This window comes from Xenopus laevis, chromosome 1L, assembly GCF_017654675.1.
Source record: "Xenopus laevis strain J_2021 chromosome 1L, Xenopus_laevis_v10.1, whole genome shotgun sequence".
In the NCBI taxonomy this organism is placed as follows: Eukaryota; Metazoa; Chordata; class Amphibia; order Anura; family Pipidae; genus Xenopus; species Xenopus laevis.
Genome location: NC_054371.1, coordinates 138,042,685 through 138,064,428, shown reverse-complemented (window position 1 = coordinate 138,064,428; position 21,744 = coordinate 138,042,685). Strand labels below are relative to the sequence as shown.

Sequence of the window (21,744 nt, the reverse complement as noted above, 5' to 3'; positions counted from 1 at the left end):
AGAATCAGAACACTAAATGGCTTCCATTGAATACCATGGTGGCTCATATGCCTAAATCTCCCATAGGGATATCAACCTCATGACCCTTTTAAGTTGCAGGTCACTGTAACTGATGCAATGTGCAGCTTTTTAAAGAACACAAAGGTACAGAAGTGAAAGGAAAAACCGAGAGGCATATTAAAGCTAAATAAATAAGTAAATATCTAAGGGCTCAATTACCAAAGATGTGCAACATGCAAAATAATGGCACAATTCTGCATGTGTTTTTGCATTAATGAAAGTAAAGATTTTTGTCAAACAGACACAGCTTTAAACTCCAATTACCAGCAGCTATTTCATTTAGAAAGCCCACCCAGATTATTTGCCTGATGCCTACCAGGACCCCCTGGAAATGGGCCTTGCCAACTAACAGAATGGAGCCCAGGTCTGGAATGAGAATAAAAATAGGCAATGGCATTTCAGGCACATATTTGACCCACACATAACAGGCCGCCACAAGCCAATAAATAGTGAGTGTCTATGGCAACTTACAGCAGTCCCTCTGGCATTTGCCAGAACCCACAGATTGCCAGTCTGGGCCTAATGGAGCCCCAATGAAAAAACAAAAATGATCCATAGATCATGCTCAAATGTCACTCATGCACTTCAAACTCCCTGTTCCATGGCAAGCCCCATCCATTTTTGGGTCAAAAGAACCCTTTGGAAGTACAGTATGTGCTTGTCTGGGCTGCCACTGGGACCAGGCCTTGCCTGCTCAATGCCATACATTTAAAATCCAAAGCCATATATTTATGGGACAATATATTTGAAATTGAGTATTCCTAAGAGTTTTAAAGAGGTTGTTCACCTTTGAATTAACTTTTAGTATAATGTAGAGAGGGAAATTCTGAAACAAATTGCAGTAGTTTTCAATTTCTTTTATTTGTGGTTTATGGGGCTATTTAGCTTTTTATTCAGCAGCTCTCCTGTTTGCAATTTCAGCAAATTGGTTGATGGGGTCCAAATTACCCAAGCACTGATTTGAGACTAGAATATGAACAGTTTTACATTTATTATTAACCGGTTGATTGTCAAATGGATTATTTTAAAAGGCAACACACACACACAATCCATAATATTTAGTATGAAACAGTGTACAGATTTATAGATTAGTGTATACTGCTGTCGGTAAAGGTGTTTATTCTGTAATTTCTCCCCTCCTGTATTTGTTGTCATAACATTTTAAGAAAACATTTTCCACTCTCCTTCACTAAATTTATTCTCTTCTGGAAACCTAGGTTATAAAATATATATATACTGTATATTTAAAACAATACTTGGATTTTTCACATCTTACTGCAAAAAGAGGACTTAATTTACAGCTGGGCTGTGTAAAGAAATAAATCCCAGTGGAGACTAATACTTGGCTACTTGCTGACTAGGTACCACAGAGATTTATCGATGCAAATGGTATTTGACAGCTAGAACTACTGTAAATATTTTATTGATAAGCTGTTTTTTTCCAGTAATAAATCTGGTTTATTTTATTATAGCAGGAGTAATTATCTCAACAAATTCCCAGCCACCAAAAAAATCTGTTGAAAAAATCGAAAGGAGGAAGGAGCATAGTTTTTATTAATACTGAACATCAAATATCTATCTATCTGCAAAGACCTATTATGATAAATGTAACATCAAGGATAACAAACAATTTTTTAGATGTTTTCCACAGAAATCTAGAAATCCCATGCCCTCCTTTCTTCCATCTTATCTTGTGACTTGGTCAGTGCAGCTTGTATCTATAGGTCTCTAAATGTGGAGCCTCTTGAGACCCACAACATCTGAGCACATAGATCTACCTGATATGTTCTTATAATAAATTTTACCTTGAATTTTCAAGGGAATCTATTAGTGCCTGCTGATATTCTTGGTATCTAGTAAAAGGGAATGCCTGATGAGTATAGATAACTTCAGGACTGCATTCAGTTAAATAGTTTAGGCAGAAAACTTAGTCTGCCCCTGTCTGCACAGGAGACTGAAACTCTATTGAAGTAAACCTCAAGGAATAAAAAAATATATATATTTTCATATCAAGTGATCAGGCACTTATTGGAGAGTTGAATATGAAGAAGATCTTTATACACATGTGTTGTGCACATTTTTTTTCAGGACACTGTGTAAGTGATATTGATATTGAGCTCTACCTGTAGGCACTTAGATTATTCAGATATTCACTATAGATTTCATTCCAGAATTTGATGTTTGATCAAATTCTTTTGATTTTTTTGATTTGACATGGTTATTTTGTATGCAAGAGAGAGGAAACATGCTCCATCTTCACAAAGGATGGTGCACAATTGGATCTTTATCTTTTTTCTATGTGGTTTTAATCTATATATGCATAGCATAGAAAAGCCAAACAATTCCAGAAATATTTTTTTTTTTAAAACTGAAGCATTGATTTTTTTTTGCAACATCTGAAAATGATATGGAATGGTCCTAGTTTTCTACAGATTAAGCATAGTTAGTTAATGCTACAATTGACTGTAGTACCAATCTGTTTGCAGTCTTTAAATATGAGATTTTAACTAAAAGTCATTTAAATGACTTTTGGTGAAAAAATATGGAAAAGCTGTTTCTGTGCCAAAGTCAATCTCAAAGTCAAATTTGTCATTTTTACTATGTTTTTATGATTACGTCTTCTGGTTTGTTTATTTTTTATTTTTTCACTTTTCACTGCCTTTGAAAGACATCTCTTTGCTTGCTGATTTTGAAGCTGTTTTATATATTTGAGGGTCACAAACTGTATAATAGTCCTGTAAGTGATAGGCCACACTAAAAATATTTTTGAGAATGTGGATGTGTTCCATTCCTTCTTTATCCACATCAATATTATTTTTATTTTCAAAATGATGTGCTAAAATGTGGAATAAATGGTAGGTGAATACCTCCATATGTCCACCACAAAAAATCATTTAAATTAAGATTTTCCTATGCTGTAATAATCGTAAACCCTATATCCCTCCCATTTGATGCCTAATTGATGAAAAGCTTTAAACACTCGTAAATTGTTATTACCGAGTTGTTCATAGCTTACTAGTTTCATGGCCTCCTTTTATGACTTTAATGCACGTATGAATTCCAGATCACTCCCAAACACAGTTTTTCTTCTGTAAGGTGATTTATAGTTTTCCTTCAGGGCAAAATTTCTTAATAAATGAAACCTTTGTCCAGGTTTGTGTCTCTGATTACAAAACAAATATGCAGCACATGGCCCCTGCTGAAAGCAAGCAGTCCACATAAAATGGCTAACTAAAAAACTGCCCAGGAGCACCAAAGTTTAGTTTTTTGTTTTTTTTTGTATGGAGCAAAAGCGGGCCCCATCTTCACTGTTCATCCATTCCCACCACATAGTACATGATTCCAATTACTACACACATGGTTACAATTGGTAAAACCTGCTTTTCGGAACAAAGTCCGTCAAACATATTTTCCCAATATATAATTGGAAACTGATATTAACCCATGATGCAGATAACGCACGTGTTCCAAAATGTAAATTACAATAACACAACTGAATAAAGCTGTACTAATAATACGGTAATAATAAAGACTACACATGGAATGTTAAGATAATGACTGGAGTTCAGAATAGTGCCCATCTCAGTCTCTGAGCTAATATCACTGGAACCTATTTTCATTGCCTCTATTTTTCATCAGTTAAGAGATAGAGCTAGTAGCTAGTAATCATAAAACTGAGATTATAGGATTACCGCTCTACAATTTAAATGAACATAACAGATATTACACATGAAATTATCTGAGTATTTTTGGTGCCGTGGAGTATTGAACATGTTTATGTAAATAATTGAAGTACAGGCATGGGATCCATCAACCGGAAACCCATTATCCAGAAAGCTTTGTATTATGGGGAGGCCATCTGCAATAGACTCCATTATAATCAATAATTTTAAATATAAGTAAATGGAACAGTACTTTGTACTAGATGCCGACTATGACACAATTAATCATCATTGGAGGAAAAACAATACTATTTGGGTTATTTAATATTTAAATAATTTTTTTACTAGACTTAAGGCATGGAGATCCAAATTAAGGGGGAAACCCTTATTATACATAAAAAACCCCCAGTCCTAAATCATTCTGGATAACAGATCCCATACCTGTATGCTGAAGCAGAAAAGGGCACCTGAAATGCCCCATTACAACAACTTAATTTATTCTGTGCAAGGCAATGTAATTTCAAAACCTTGGTCCTTAAAAGGGTTGTTCATCTAATGATACATTTTAGTATGGTGTAGATAGCAGTATTATAGGACACTTTGTAGTAAGTCTTCATTTTTTATTTTTCTGTTTTTTTAAAATTTGCACCTTTTTTTCTGGTTGCTAGGACTCAATTAACCTAGTAACTAGAGAGAATTAGGCATAACAGGAAAGACAATTTAAAAAAAAAACATACAAAATAAATCATGAAGGCCAACAGGAAAGTTGTTTAGAATAGTATAACAAACTAAACATTTATTTATTATTAATTTATTTGGAATATACGGAATATGAAATGTTGCCATATTACTGCTGTAGTTGTGCTTTGTCCTTTCTCGTGATTGAACTAGACAAGTACAATTATTGAAGCAACGCAGCTCCTTGCATTGACCCTCAGGCTAGGTGATGGCTGAAAACATATGGAGGTCCAACTGTTTACAGTTATAGAAATTAGACTACAGCACAAACCAATTAGCCTGCAAAACCTAGATGTATAAGTATGATACATATATTAACTAGAAAAACAAAAAAAAGTGAGCACTGATTTCTAAAAAAATATTCATAATGTATGGGACACCTTCTTAGTGTCTTCCCTAAAAGGGTCAAACAAACAAATCTTATTGCAAACAACTTATTTTACATGAGGAAAGCACAAGACTATGGGTTTTTTTTTTAAATCCTGTCACTAATAAAAATTAACAACTTGTTGCAAGTTCCTCTGTTTAACAAAGATATGTTCAAATTCTTGATTGTGTGTTGAAGGACCAGATGAAAAAAACCAGCAATAGCCTCAAGACACAGTTTTTCCTTGAACATTTTACCTGGGTAGACATCATGAACAGGGCCAGGAGACCTTCCCATACTGCTCTCTGAAAGATCCTGTGGCGAAGTTGCAGGCTGCAGAGGTTGAATTGTGAGGCAGTCGCTGAGAATTTCCTGGTCAAGTTCTGTCCTTGATCGTAACTAAAAGATAGGTGGATAAAATGGATACAATGACCCATCACTATGATTTCATTATCAAATTAACTTACTTAATATCTGGGAAGAGGTTTTTTTTTTTAATTCATTGCAACTATATGAAGAAAACAAAATCACCCACAGTAAAAGGCTAGCATGAGTCTTGGTAATTAGCGATAATTTATTTTGCACGGTAAAGATGTTTCTAAGTAGGTCTATGAAGTCCATATGGTTTGCCTTTGTGCAGCTTAAGACGTCTGCTTCCGATTACTCACTAAGCCTTACGTTTTACTGCTATCAGCTGTAATGGGTATTCATCATGAAATTAGGTGCATGTGTACTCCAGAAATCAAACATGTTGTGAAAGATTTGCATACCTTTATAGAGTAGCCCCGTAGCTCAAAAAGTGCAAGGCTCATCACATTTGGCTTGGGTTCAACATACAGTCAGAGACTTGTGTTATCGATCAGTGAGTATATGTTAAACTGTATGTAAACATACACATACCTCTGAAAGATATTTAACCATTTGGATTGCTTAAAACACGCACATATATCTCCTATCAGTGAACCTATGCGAAACCTTAGTCACAGTAATGCAGGTAACATATGCACTGACGCAAACATTTTACAAGACCAATGCAATACCTGCAAACTAATTATACAGTCAATGTTTATACATATGTGGTTTTTATAAAAATATTTTCTTTTTGGGGACAAACATCAGATTCTTATTGTAGATTGAGTTTGCTTTTTTTTGCTTATTTGGTCTCTCATTGCTTTTTTTATACACAACCTCCCAGCAACATTTAAAAAAACTTACTATATTAAAAGAAAAATGTGATTTTACTTTTAATAGTTTAAAGTAGTTTTCTTTTTTTTGCTTATTTGTACTGTTATTGCTCTCTTTTATACACAACCTCCTGGCAACGTTTAAAAATCTTACTATAGTAAAAGAAAAATGTGTTTTTTGGGGGAGAATTCACAAAATTCTACTTTAAAGTAGTAACCCTTTCTAATCAATGGGAATTTTGCTTTCGTTAGTCTTACTATAGCTGACTGCTATAGCTAAATGCTCATTGATTGCCCATAAAAACGAATCAGATTTTAAGAAGAAAATAAGAATATTAGTAAACAATTATCTACTTATTGACCTCTATAGCATACAAACAGCAAAACAATACCTAATTTACAGCATACTGTACATATTGGGTGACCAATTATGCCAATTTTATCACTGGACAGATTTACACAGCCCTCCACTAAGAAGCCATTCAGGATGCTTCTGTTGATTACTACATTAGGGATCTCGTATGTGTTTGGTTTCAAAAATATGTAGAACAATCACAATTAAACCATGTAAGTCTCTTACATCCTCAGATGAAAAAGAGATTAAAGAGTTACCTTTAATGGTTGTGGAGTGTGAACTGTTACCCATTCGTTGCTAAGCTTTAAGTTGTCTGCTACAACTGCCTGTGTCACATGTAATTTACAAAGTTTTTAACAAATAAAATGAAAAGAATTACTTGTTATATTTATATTTACATATATACATTTACATGTTATGCTATGTACTATATTTGCTGGGTAAAGAATGATGTTGCCTTTATGAACTGCTACCATGACAATGGCAAGCAAAATGTGACAAGTTAATGTCAACAGTAATTAATATTTGAAATTCTAGAAGTTGAATCTGTTAATGTTTACAAGGGAACAAGAAGCTGGAAATATCTTCTCTTGTAAGGAATTTTTAAAGACATAAATCAGACGTTAAAAAACAAACAGAACATTGTTTTCAAAGGTCAAACATTACACTCAGAAGCCATATTTAAATGTATAACAAATAGGGATGCACCAAATCCAGGTTCCAATTGCCTAGCCGAACCATATCCAAAACATCATGTCACTTTCCATCACACAAATAAGGACGTAAGAAATGTCTTAGTTCCCTCCCCCCCACACACATATGCAAATTAGGGGCTTGATTTGATTCTGTATTTGTTTTTAAAGGGACTTTACATAAACTAAAAAGGACAAGCAAATAGAATAAGAGTAACAGTTGGTGGGTAAAGGTTGAGGTATTCTAGGTCTTCTCCCACATACTTCAAAAACAGGCTCCAGAAAAAAAATCACAATAATTGTATGAATTTTACAGGGACCTTTTACTGTAAGCTCCACTAAGGCAGGAACTGATGTGACTAATGTATGGCAACTAATTTTGTATCTGACAATAAGGGTGCTTGAGTTTTATGCTGTTTATTGAACCAACAGCTACACCCATGAAAACATAAACCTACAGTTAAACTACAATTGTGTGCAGTTTCACAAATGATTAATATGATGAATAATTCACACACTATGATATAAAATTACTGTAATTTACTCCTGGTCAATGGTAGCACCTAATTCACAGAAAAAAGTGGACTGTGCCACTGAAATCTGAGTCAAGCACTGTGCTTGTTAACAGTATATGAGGCCCACTACTGTGTGCATGCATATTGAATCAGCCTATCAAATTCAAAAAGTATGGAATGCCTTTTAGTATTGCTCAAGTATTCTAGTATGTGGGATATCCCTGCATGTCTCTGCGTTGTCACACATTTAAATGATGAAATGAGGTTGCACAGCTCAGTCCATTTTTCACTGCTAAAATCCAACAGATGCAAACCATTATAAGCTTTATGCATGTATACGGTTTGATTTTAATAAGGCGTGTATCCTGAGAGCCTATGGTTTTCTCTTTGTCTTTGACATCATTTTATTTATATTAGAGCAACAATGAAGAAATTAAAGAAACATATACATTTGGAGTTATACACAGTGGCGTAACTAGTTGTTACTGGGCCCCATAGCAAATTCAATTTAGGGCCCCAAAATATTTATAAGTTGGTCTATTTTACCAATATATATTAAAATTGCTCATTAATTAGGGTCTCACTGCGCCCCCTACACTCCTGGGCCCCCCTGCAACCGCAGGGTCTGCTTCCTCTATAGTTATGCCCCTGGTTATACAGAAAAATTTACAATAACCTATAGCAACATGGGTTAAATGCTGATTTCTTGAAGAGTCTGACAACTTAACCATTACCCCTTAAGTGAAAATCAGTAGAGCAAGAATATATAGAAAACAACACTGCTTATTAAATTAATGATTCAATAAAGTTTGAAGAGAATATTATCAGCTGCCAGTGAGCAGTCAAATTATAAGGTACCACCAATCTGTAGCATGCCATGGAAGTGTCATACAATCAGAATTCATTCACATGAGACGCAACTATGGAAAGCATTTGCAGAACATTGCTTTATCTCAGTAATCCATTGAAAAGGACCAGCTACAGACAATGCTGATTGGACAGTGGCAAAGCAGTTTTGTGAACTTATGAGACATGGATATAGAGGATGTACATTGCTGACTGGTTTCCCAAAAGAAAGAAAATCATATGGTTTATTTTCCCTACATGCCATCAATGGATACAAAGAATAAAGGAAAATTTCCTGACCCTGCCATTGTGTAGTGTAAAGCTCATATCATAAACAGCCAATATGTAAAATGACATTCCCATGTAAATTATTTGTAGTTGTCTTTCATCCAATAGCTTACTCTGTTTAGTCTTTTTATTTATTTATTTATTTTAAATTCAGACTACTTTCCAAGTAAGCAAAACATTACAACTAATATTTTCCATAGCAAACCATTTTACACATAAACTTTAATACTTCACTAAGGCAGCTGCCTTCTGTTAATTTGCTGTAGCTTTTTTCCCAATTTGTAAGTAGCTTACATAGGATGTTTGTGTTTTCCCTACAGCAACCAGACAAAAAGAAAACAGTTCCAGGCATAGTGAGCTCTCTCAGCCATTGAATAGATGTCTTATGTGACAGATCTCTCTTTCATCTTTCTAGCATGCCCTCTGAATATGGTAATGAATGAGTAATGCTGAAGTGATCTGGTAGCGTACCAAGAATGAGGCAATTATTCCTATGTTAATTAAACATATTCATAGTCACTGGTTGTTTGGTAACAAGCCGTTTGCTTTCCAAAAGAGAGATTTTATTGCAGGTAAGCTTGAAATATATGATTGACGTGCTTAACACTTTGGAATTATCCCTAGGCTTTACTATGTCCAGAGACCACTGAGTCATTGATAGCAAAATAAGTGATTCATTGGCAAATGCAGCAGTACAAGTCTACATGAGATTAGCAGTATTTTTCCTGATCGTATTAGCCATGGGTCAGCGCTTAGGAAGCTTCTTTAAGTTTGTCCCACAGAGGCTTATTTTTTTATTTTCTAAGGCGCTACTGTACCAGCACCAAGCTAAATTCCTAAAATAAAGAAATCAATTAAACAGTTAAATAGGGAATCTTTAGATTTTTCTGAGTTGATAAATATTGCTCCTAAATAGGTTACATTTTTCCATAAATTACAAAGTTGCCGTAATAAAAGTCTACACTATAGTAAACAAAGGATAAATCCTTTGAGTATTGAGTTAGAATAACAGAATTAAAGTGCATACACGTCTCTTTCATAATTATATGACACAAATGTAAGTAATTAATGCTCATTGTTTTTCTAAAGTCCCAGCAGAGAGGCTGGTTTACAACATTCACTAAAACAGAAGAAGGGATGGTTAAAGCAAAAAAAAAATATTTTGAAATGTAACTGTAAACCTCCTATTAAAGTTCCGTGTTCCTGTGCTGCTTCTCGTTTCTGTTTTGTTTTTGATGTGGCCCATTATATTCTGTTATTTCATGCTGTTATACCCCATGCCCAATTGAAATTGTGGGTAATTATACTGATCATGGGATCCATAGTACAGAGGCGCTGGCATCTGGCGTGATACGATAGAGTAATCAAAAGGATTTCCCTGCAGTCAATTGTAATCTTCAGAGGAAGTACATTAATACTGCAATTTATAATCTTCCACAGAAGGAAGTACATTAAGAGGGTAATTTATAAGCATGCCCTGGGTAATTTATGGAAATCTCAGCAACTATTCAATAGCTAATCTTTCATTAGGCTGGGACTGCAGTGAACTGACTGCAGAGATGTCAATGTATCTTCGAACTAATGAAGCTTAAAAACAGAAATAGCATAGCATGGTGAGATTTCGACAACATGTGCAACACATTGTATTATAAAAATATTAATTCAGATACAATCGAGAATTTTTAATGCATTTAAATAATGGCTCAACATGTATAGAAATATCATCCAGACATCAATCTGCTAAATACAATCTAAAGATAATCTTAATAGACTCTTATAATAATTACTGTAATGACCAATGTCACATTAGCATACACAATGTTTCGTCTTCTAAATAGCCTACTTGAAACCATGATCTGAAGTAGACTGTTGAGAGTGTATGAACTATATCTCATCTCTCTCTATATCTGCTCTACATCCTCCTCTATAAATTGCCAAATTGAGGCTGGCTTACTGTAGTGAATTACAAAAACAGAAGCATTGGCTATATTGTATAGCCATGGCCAGTTTTTCAGGTTAAGCACCCCTTGGAGGTCCAAGTCGTCCAACCATTCGTCAGGGCTTTCCCTTAGCTTATTACAAGGTTACATATACAGTATAGTATTGGTTTATCAGGTATTCAGCCAGAAAGGCCAAAATATCTGGGACATCAATACAATTTGACCCCAAATGTCACTTATTGACCTTCAAGTTAGAAAATAGGCACTCTGTCTATAGAGTATGTCACCCTAACTAGCCTGCATGCTGACCCTCCTCCACTGCTTCAGGACCACTCAGGAAAGCCAGCCCTACTTTTTGGGAACCAATGGTGTAAAGGGTTAATTTATTTGTAAGCTTTTTGTGAGTGTACATTTTTGCAAATTCAGCTAAATATGCATTAAAATCATCTAAGGACTGTAGATCACACTGCATGCTCATACATAGACAATTATCTACAGTCAGCTAATTCAGATTTAATTATCAGTTTTTCCTTCCATTGAATAAATGCATGGACTTCCCAGTAGACGCATATACAGTATATATCCAAAGCTGAGTATGCTCTACCACCTGACCTCCAATCTAATTTATATTATGCCATCATTGCTTATAAAACATAAGCATATACAGATCAGACATAAAGGCAGGGTCAGGGAGGGTGCTCAGATTGATGTACAATAGAGCAGGAACAGTAACACTATAAAGTGAAAATATTTTTTTTTTACATTTAAAGTTTGTATCTGTTGATTGAGAACCTACAAACAATATTTTTTAGCAACAAATGTCCTATATTATAAGCTAAAAATCTTCATTCTGCTGGTGGACCTTTCTCTGTAATAACTAACCCCATTTTATGCTTTACAGTTTATTTGTTATCTGCTATGTAAACATGTTCATTTTACCCTATTCAGCCTGAATGGCTGCCCCCATGACTACACGGTAGCTTATGCTACTTAAATGGATAAAAAACACTCATTTATTGTGGTTACCGGTCCTTTAAGTTAAGCACCTTATACATATTCTCACACCCAAACACCATTCAGTTTGTTGAAAAAATGTAATGTCTTATCATGCTTTAAATAGGGCTGCTTCATGTGAGTAAAAATTGCTTTAACATAATAAAGATTTTTATTGCTATATCCTGCATTCAGTCTATACATGTTTAAAATCCATCCATGATTATGTGATAACAGATTAGTATTCATGATAACTATATAATTACATATATAACATCTTCCTGCTACTACATATAATCTACCTCAAGAACACCTCCTTTTCTAATACATATGTCCCAAGCCTTCCTTATTTAAGATAATACCCAATCCCCATTTTTATGTGGTTAACCACATGATATAGATTCTTTGAAAGTGTAGAAAGCAACATATGTATACAAATGCGTCCGAAATCTTTAAGGAAACCAACAAAATTTAGGTTTCTTGTAAATGTTCAAACTAAACCACTAAACACTCAGACATAAAAACATGTTCCTGTAATGCCTTCATCATGAATAAAATAACATTGTGGTAAATGGGCAGACCCAGAAATACAGTGTATTTTATAATCCCTGTTCCTTGGATCAAAGGAAGGATATGTTTTATAAAGAGTGTCTTTATTGCCTGACCTGTTCCTTGTGTCATGCCAAGAAAAATCAATAACATAGCCGTCACCCGCAAGTCAGAGGAAATACGATTTGTTATCCATCGCTCTCAAAAAGTTGAACAAATTGTTTTGATTAAAGTTCATTTGGTTGCTTATCCCATACAGCAAAACAACTGTGAATTGGAAATAAAAAACCCTGACACCATGAGGCCTGATTTATATCTCATTTTAAGAACAAGAAATTGTAGGATTAATTTTCTCTTTAAGCTTACATACCTTCTCAATATCTATCTAGCATTTGTATCTATAAACTTTCCTGGCTGCTTTGGTTGTTGCTTAGCAACCTCTGGCATCTGAGTTACATATAAGACAGTTTCATGCAGATCATTTATTTTTTTTTTTTTTTGCAGAAAGTTGACTTATTACTATTTTCTTAATAGGAAAAACAAAATAAAACATTCTGAAATAACACGAAATAAAACAGTTTGTCTAATTTAGTTTATTAAAAAAACATCAAAAAAGACAGAAGAAATGAAGAGAGAAAGTAAAGAAAACGCATAGGCAGGGATTGAAAGTAAATGGTGAGAGACATAAATAGTGTGCCAATAATTATACTTCCTGATTGGTTAGCCTAGAGGTATTGATTAGAACTTTACAATACTAATGCCTAAGATCCATCAGTGAAGCTACAGGCTGACAAGGTAGTGCACCCTACTGATAGCAAACATAAAGTAAAAAGAACTTACTGTATTTGGGAAATGCTAAATATTATAGCACAGATTGCACTTTAATAAAACAGATTTAAAAGAATCTCATTACCAAACGGAACATGGGTAAATTCATTTTCAAAAATGAGTCATCCATCTTTTAGTCATTAGTCAAAGTTGTGTTAAGCAACAACTTTTTCCAGCATCCACAGTTCTAGCTATAGTATACAGGTATGGGATGCGTTATCCAGAAACCCGTTATCCGGAAAGCTCCAAATTACAGGAAGGCCATCTCCCATAGACTCCATATAATCCAATTTTTTTGAAATTATTTCTTTTTTCTCTGTTATAATAAAAGAGCACCCTGTACTTGATCCAAACTAAGTTATAATTAATCCTTATTGGAAGCAAAACCTGCCTATTGGGTTTATTTAATGCTTACAGGATTTTCTAGTAGACTTAAGATATGAAGATCCAAATCACGGAAAGATCCATTATTCGGAAAACTCCAGGTCCCGAGCATTCTGGATAACAGGTCCCATACCTGAAGTTATGTCACCGCCATAAGAATATTTTCATATAACATTATTCATCTAGTCACACCAACTGACTGACATCTGTATAGTCATATCTGAATTGTGGAGAAGATTACAGATGTGTATGAGACCTGTTGATTAGTACCTCGGAAATCACCCAGAGTGACTTGTTTTTACACTGTGGAAAAGATATCAGGAGCAAGGCTGAACAGTGGTGTTAGAAACTGCAGCCACTTGAAACACAAGCAGTAGTGATGTGCAGGTCGAGAATTTCTCGATGCAACAGATGATCATGTGACTTGAGAAACACTACAGAAATACTGTATGGTTTTCCCATCTCTCAGACTTAATGATATATGTAAAGCAAGATGGTGATTAATTTGTAGAGGTTATTGTAGTGGCATCACATTTTCCATAACAAGTGTAATAATCTGATTCACTGAGCACTGACCTACACAAGAATGTACTTCTGAACTTCAAATTTCTCGGAAGAGACCCTTAAATATTTTTCTTCTCTTTTTTTCCTAGCTGATTCATAGCTTTCTAGGCCACATAAAACTAAAATGTAATAAATGAAGTATGCACATGGTTATATCATCACATGTATATATATGTAAAGTTTTTTAAAAGCATGTATAGGTCACAAAACCATCATAAAAGGTACATTTGGGGACAAAAGTGAATAAAGGATTTTACACCATTTTTGGGAGTCATAAAGCAGTTCAGTTAAGATGTTTCTTGCAACAGAATTTAAAATAAACTGCAGTGGGAATGGAAAGGAGACCTGCAGGCAGCTTACAACATACTAGAAGAACAAGCACAAATGTTTAATTAGTTATAATATGGTCCTAATAACCAGGATGACATCTCAGATTACACACACATATTGTGGATTAAACACATAGATACATTTGAAGCACTACATTGCATATAAACTCTGTGGAATATCATAGTATTTTATAGAGCTTATCTGTTATCCACTATTAAGCCTGTGCCATTTAGCCTAATCTCAATTGCCTCCGTTGCTAAACAGTAGCTTAGTTATATAAACTATTGTAGTTTTTCCAAAGCAAACAGATCCGTTTTACCAGTGCAGTGAAACAGTACTTTATATTTTAACCACTCTAAATCACTTTTATTTTTTCAGGATATTGACTAGATATCCAGAAGCATGAAATGTCCAGGAACAGGAAATAATCATCTTGGTTGTATTTAACACATAATGCTTACAAATGATAAGCGAAATTTTGCATTGTGTTTCATAGCAAAAAAAAAACAAAACAGTTGCATGGCTTGCAAGAAAAATGGCAATTAACTTCAATGCATTTTGCCAATTTTAGCCATTTCACAAATTTTTTGGTGAAGTTATATAGGTCAGATTCGCCCATCACTAATTTGAAGCAATCTCTTGAAGCTTACGACTTCACTTTCTGCACTGTAATAGAAAAATTTGGGCTGGTTTACAGATCTAGTTCAACGTCTGTGAACTAGTTTTTGAAGGGGTTCACACTCTCATCCTACAATGTTTGATTGCCAATATACTGTACTACTGTATATACATTTTATTGGGACTGGTCACATACCTGTACCATCTACAGGTAATGTACAAAAAAAATAACTCTAGTACTCAAGATGACTTGCCTCTGACATGAGTGTATATTATGATGTAGGTACCAACCAGACTTCCCCTTCAGGTAACTTACTCTAATCTATTCATACTATTGCCCTGTCAAGTCTACCAGCCTCAAACATTTTTCATAGTTTTAGCTTCTGGATCTTCTAAAAATAATTAAATTGGTAACACCCAGTTATCTATTTTAATATCTCTTACATGAGTCTTAAATTACCTTTAGTATGATGTGGAGAGTGATATTCTGAGACAATCTGCAATTGGATTTAATTTTTTATGCTTTGTGGTTTTTGAGTTATTTAGCTTTTTATTCAGCAGCTTTCTAATTTGCAATTTCTGCAATTTGGTTGCTAGGGTCCAAATTACCCTAGCAATCATGCATTGATTTGAATAAGAGACTGGAATATGAATAGGAGAGGGCCTAATTGAGTAATAAAGTAGCAATAACAATAAATGTGTAGCTTCACAGAGCATTTGTTTTTTAGATGGGGTCAGTGACCCCTACGTGAGAGCTTGAAAGAGTTAGAAGAAGAAGGCAAATAATTCAAAAACTACAAAAAAACAAAAAATGGCAGATTGAAAAGTTGCTTAAAATTAGCCATTCATTCTTTTAGTATGTTAACTATTAGAATGGGAGCCCTCGATTTTAGTGGTGGTCTTATTTGTATTGTTTACCTTTCTTCAACTTCAGCATTTCTGTTTGGTTGTTGGGTAAATAAGCCCCACACACCAGATAAAGGTTTTAAGTTTCAGGCTTGAGAGGTCCAAAACAAAACAATAACTAATTAAAAAAACACACGTTCTGTAAGTTAGAAAGACTAAAAGAATAAGAGCATAGTCAAACAGCAGAAGGTCCAGAACAGTAAGTTGGATGATATGTGTCAGCTAGCATTATGAACAGGAATAAATCTCAATTTGCTTGCAGAATGGGATGTTCCTAATAATGTCAAGCACAATGGATGAATTTGTGGAGCATGCTGAAAACTGTACAAGTTGAATAAAACAAGACTTTTTTTCAACCTCTTGTATTATAAGTTATTGTAGTGTGTACTAGACAAAAGTACCAGTTCATTATTGCTTTACAACATCATACTTCATTCACGCTTTGCCAGCCGTCCAGCTTATGTTCAGCACACAATACTGCCCTTTTTCAATACATTATGTCACCCTCTTTGGGATGTTGTTACGCACTGTTGGAATTCGCTGCCATTTGTTTTATAAAACTTTTAAAAGCAAAATCATTTTTATCTACTCTGATCTCCTCCAGGAAAAAAAAAGCATGTCACCGAGTGTTTTGGGAACTTCTAGAAAGGATTATATGCAGGACATATTAAATGGATCCATGACTAACAGGCTATGACAGCAAAAGGTTTCAATCTTTTCAGCACAGCAGTTCCCTAGGGTTTCAGCTATTTACTTCGCTGTTCCTTTATCACCTAGGAATTTTTATGGTTATTTTTCCCCTTAAAGAATTCACATTTTGTTGTGTAAAACCCCCATGTGACCTTTTGCCAATTTTCAATTTAATTAAAGCCATAAATAATCTTTATTCTGTCCTAAAAGGTTTAATGTTACTTTTTATTATTACAGCCTAGGAATATTTCAAATTCCAAAGCTTTATGTTAGATTGCAGTCAGGTATAAGTCAGTGAAATGCGATTAAATGGAACAGAGTTCAAGGTTATTTTATATACGGTTGTATTAAGGTTTGTGGAACAAAAAGTACATTTTTAACTATGATTTTATTGGTAAGTTTCACACTTTCTTTAAATAAAAAAAATATTATTTTTATCTGTAATTTCAAATAGCTTGGATTGTTCTGTATTAGTTTTGTAATGAAAAGTAATTTTAGTCATGAAATGTATTTGTAAGAGACAGTAGGGGTAACTTAGAATCTACTGGGCAGTTTGCAAAGTGCAAAAACTAGCCCAGTTTTTGCACTTTCCTCAATGACTACAGCTTCAGCTCCAGGTGAAATTAAGGACCAGCATCACTGTTTTGTTGAGGGTGTCCTAGGGGAGGCATGTATGATGTATGTCCCTAAAGGTGGCCATGGATGCAAAGATCCGCTTGTTTGGCCACATCGCCAAACTAGCGGATCTTTCCCCGATATGCCATTAACAAACATGGCTATATATTGGAGGTAATCTGATTGTTCAGCCGTATGGCCGAACGATCCGATTACGATGTGCCGTGGGCTCCGGCAGGATCGGTCGGGTCAACATTAAACCTGACCGATCGACCAAACGACCGTTCTCCGCCGGACAAAAGATGTCGGCACACGCCACACACGATCCGAAAATCGTACGAATCCTCGATTCGTACGATAGGATCTGTGTGTCTATGGCCACCTTTACTTGCTGATTTCAGACCTGCATGTTATAGGATGCAGGCAGGCGCAGGGTGCAAAGATGCTCTGTACTTACTGCCAGGTCCTGACCTCCTAATTTACTAACAGGTAAAGGTTTCTAAATAAAATAAAAAACAACATCTCTCCACAGTAAGTAAAAACCAAACCTCTTAATGCACATTAACTAACCACTTGTGTCTTGCTGCACTCTGCACTTTGTGTCAAATTAAAAATCTGACAGGAGATCAGGACCTGGCGGTAAGTACAGAGCATCTTTGCACCATGCGCCTGCCTGCATCCTATAACTTGCATGTCTGAAAAATCAGCAAGTTAGGGACAGGTTAGGGGCTGGAGGGGGAATCATACATGCCTCCCCTAGCCCACCCTCAACAAAACAGTGACGCTGGTCCTTGATTTCCACCGGAGCTGAAGCTGTAGTCATGAGGACAGTGCAAAAAACATTCTGTCTGGTGCCTGCTTTTGCCTTTTGTAAAATGCCCTGCTGCTGTACAAGCAGCCCATGTTCTTTAAAAATGTAATGATTTATTTTAATAATAATAATTTACTGGGTTGCAATGTAAACTTAGTTGGTGTTTGTTTGGAACACACCTTATTAATCTGAGTACAGTCATTGAGTCAGATTTACTAAAGAGAGAAGTGGCTAACACTAGTGACTTTTCGTCAGCGTTGCCACCCACAGGGACATCACCAATTTACTAACAGGACATGCACAGGCATCAATTCGCTAGGGAAACAGACCGGCGCTATCAGTCATTTGCACTCTATCAACAGGCGGCTTTTCGCTCTGGCGAATGGATGTTACTCCGCAAATTCACTAAAATGCTGCAAATTCACTAAACTGCAGATTTTACTGAATGTTACCTCTTTTGCCAGAGCTGACTTCGCCACCTCAGACCAAGCTATAAAGCAGCTAAATCTTCCTTAATCTTCTGTCACTTACATCATATCCTGTGAGCCGAAAATGCATCAAAGTTCAAAAAAAGCTAGGATTTTTTCCTTTTTCAGACTGATTGCCTGCAAAAGTCCTAAAAAACTTTTTTTACTGTTTTTTCCAGACATTTGCTAACATATGGAACATTCATTTTACAGTGGGCTTATATGTAGGGCATTATAATAACTGTATTGTCTTTATTAAGGTTCCCTGGACATGTTTTTTAAAAAGTGGAATTTGTAAGTATTTGCACCAACATTTAACATAAAGACGTCTATACAACTTTAAATTACCCGCCCTATGCAAATTGACCTGAGTGCAAGATCACTATTGAATTTTCGTTAGGCAGTAATAAATACTAGCGCATCTTCACTTTGAAATGCTAAGACTGCCGAAGTAACGCTAACGAAAAGTCGCCAGTGTTCGGCCCCAGGACAAAACTCTGCATATTAGTGAATTGGCGTAATCTGCCCCATTACTAGTGTGTTTCCCAGTATCTATGCATTCAATCAATAACTGGCAGTCATATCAGGATGATTCAACTATAGCACAATAGGTCTACTTGATGTTCATCCATTCTGTAATTCATTTAGCTTCAATAAGTACTTTAAAATATATATTTAAATAGAATTGCTGTGTCTGTCTATTTATTATTATTATTTATTTTCTCCACTCCTGGTTTTAAAACAATGTAGCAGCAGCTAATTAATAGACCTTAGCATTGTTTTAAGAGTTAGAGCAAATGAGTAAGGAAGAGACAATAGTATGTGCCAGAAAGGAAGCTCCCACTGTTCTGACTCTTACTCACAGTGAGTAACTGATTGGCTTTAAAATAAAAGGAAAAGTCCCTACTCCTTTTAAGAAAATGTAATCTGATTTCTAGAATGCTTTTCAGGAATAAACACAGAATTTTCAACAGCACTTGAATTTGCTCTTTCGCTAAGGCCCATGGCTAACAGGCACTGTGGTTCTCATCTGCACATTAATGAGCAATCCAAGCCTTTTGCCTTTTAGACAACTTTGTTACCCATTCCTATGAACAGAGGGCAGAGGCTTTCTGATCTCTGATATTCTCCATGAGAGTACCATGACACTTTGAAATGACAGTGTGCCATCAACTGATGTCAATATGTTATGCCTTAAGTTTTATAAAGACAGATAAGCATTTATGCTGCAGCTTAGTGAATGAAGAAATTCTGGATAAAGAACTGTCATGTTTTAAGATCGCTGCTATTAGTTCCCACTAAGTGCTGTAAGATTTGTTTCCTGGAAAGTTTCCAATGTGACATCATGCTTAGTGTATGCTCTTTTAGCTTGCATTACCACTGAAACTGCAAAGCTAATATTTTCACCTTGGTAGTTTTATAGTATCTGTGATGAGCATACGTTCTTTGACATAGGTGTAAAACTTCTTTACTTTGTTGTTGTCCTAGACATGAAAGTGGGCAAGCATATGATAGTGAACCCATTATTACTAGCTTTCACATAAGTTTCCACTTATTCAAATCAATCTCAGCTTCCGCATATTGATATGTGTTAGTGGCATTACACCACATTTGTATTTTTCATCCCTGCCATGTATACCCTTGTATAAAATGTCATCTCTAGATAAGAATCAGGATTCTTTGTAGAGCTTCCCAGTGGATTTCTGTTTTACATATACTATTATAGGCTAAACCTATCTTCCTCATGTTCTCAGCACTCACTGGATAATACTAATGAATGAATGTTTTTCCATCTGTATAGTTCCAAAAAAAGATACACATGGTGAAATAGGAGTGCAGTCTAGCAACATATGAAAGGGTAAAATGTAGTATTTATATTATTAAAATTATATTTAGGAAACCTAAAGGGAATGTTAACAGATCACATCCTAATTAGAGCAGAGAAGGTTACTGTGTTTTGGAAAAGCAGTACCTTAGATAAATGTTACATGCAGTCTATGTAACCATCAGAAACTCTACAATCACTGGTTAATCTCACCATATGTCTCACTTCCTCTCCCTCTGACAATGTAAGCTCATGCAAGCAGGGCCCTCCCCCTAATGTCTCCCTACAATATCCAATTATAACTGTGAATAAATATTGCTAAAATGTTTGTCTGTATATGTAAGCTGTTTGGTCTTTGTATTTTTATGGTATTCTATGAATATACCATCAGGGTAAATGTATAAACAGGGTTATACAATTTACAATTCATTAAAAATGGTCCAATAGAATCAGCGCAGCTCCCATTGAGTTTTTAGGGCAGGAGTGCCCATACATTACTAATGTGAGGTCTACTTTTAGAGATGTAGTCCCATTATGATCTATAAAAGCATTATTAGCATTCTGTTCCATGAAAAATATTACTTAAATATTGATGTAAAAAATGTGTATTGCTATATTTTACAAACAACTATATCTTATGTAACCGTAACATAATAAATATCTGAATAAAAAGCATGAAAAAGCATGAAATAGGACAGTGATTTAGACAAGCTGTTTGTTGACAGTGTTATTCACATTGCAAACAAATTGCGAACAATTTTGCATTAGTGACCAATATTACATTCCCTCCTTAAATAAATATAGAAAAAACACGCATTTTAAGATTTGTGAAAAAAAAAAGAAATTTGAATGTTAGTAAATAGGCCCCTAAAAGTTATTATTGGTGCACAGCAAGATAGAGAGTTTAATTTCTAGGATTTCTCATACACTTTGCAGAAGTAATTGTTTGCCATGCATAGCTGGACTTGGGCAAAACATGGCCCCTGTCACTATATAAACCCTACTGTCCATCAACTTCAGAGATTTACAGGAGGCCATTTAGGCACTGCCTATTACAAAAGCTCGAAGCTAGCTTCGTCTCACTTATCCACACAAGGACTACATGGTATCTGTTATATGTTTATCCAGTCCAAAGTTCAATTTACAAAATATATATCAATATATTATATAATAAAATATTTAACAAACACTAGAATATCCGTTAAAATAAGTTCTCTAATTAATTAATTGAACTTGACCATCCCTATATTAATGTAATAATGAGGATTATTTCAATTTGAAAGTGTCTCTAAAAGCCTCTTGCTCTGGAGCTGTAGAAACGGGAGTGCCCCTTAAACCAAATGAACACATGTTGGAAGAATTAGGAAGCCAACTGCAAGCCAGGCCTAATTACTAAAAATGTTCCTAGCCTTGTATGTGTTGTATAACAGTACAGCATAACTCTAAGCAGTTACAAGCCTTCCATGTGAGAGCTGCTTGTATATTAGCTGTGCTTGCCCCTCATGGGGGTACATTTA

The 21,744-nt window shown here is 35.1% G+C and overlaps 1 protein-coding gene across 1 annotated transcript in view; it reads right to left on the bottom strand.

Moving 5' to 3' along the window:
• Positions 1 to 21,744, bottom strand: part of glis3.L (GLIS family zinc finger 3 L homeolog) — a 216,129-nt gene that overhangs the window by 55,662 nt on the left and 138,723 nt on the right. The window contains exon 7 of the mRNA XM_018258381.2: positions 5,085 to 5,226. Coding sequence (XP_018113870.1) covers positions 5,085 to 5,226 — 142 coding nt within the window. The remainder of the gene's footprint in view (positions 1 to 5,084; positions 5,227 to 21,744) is intronic.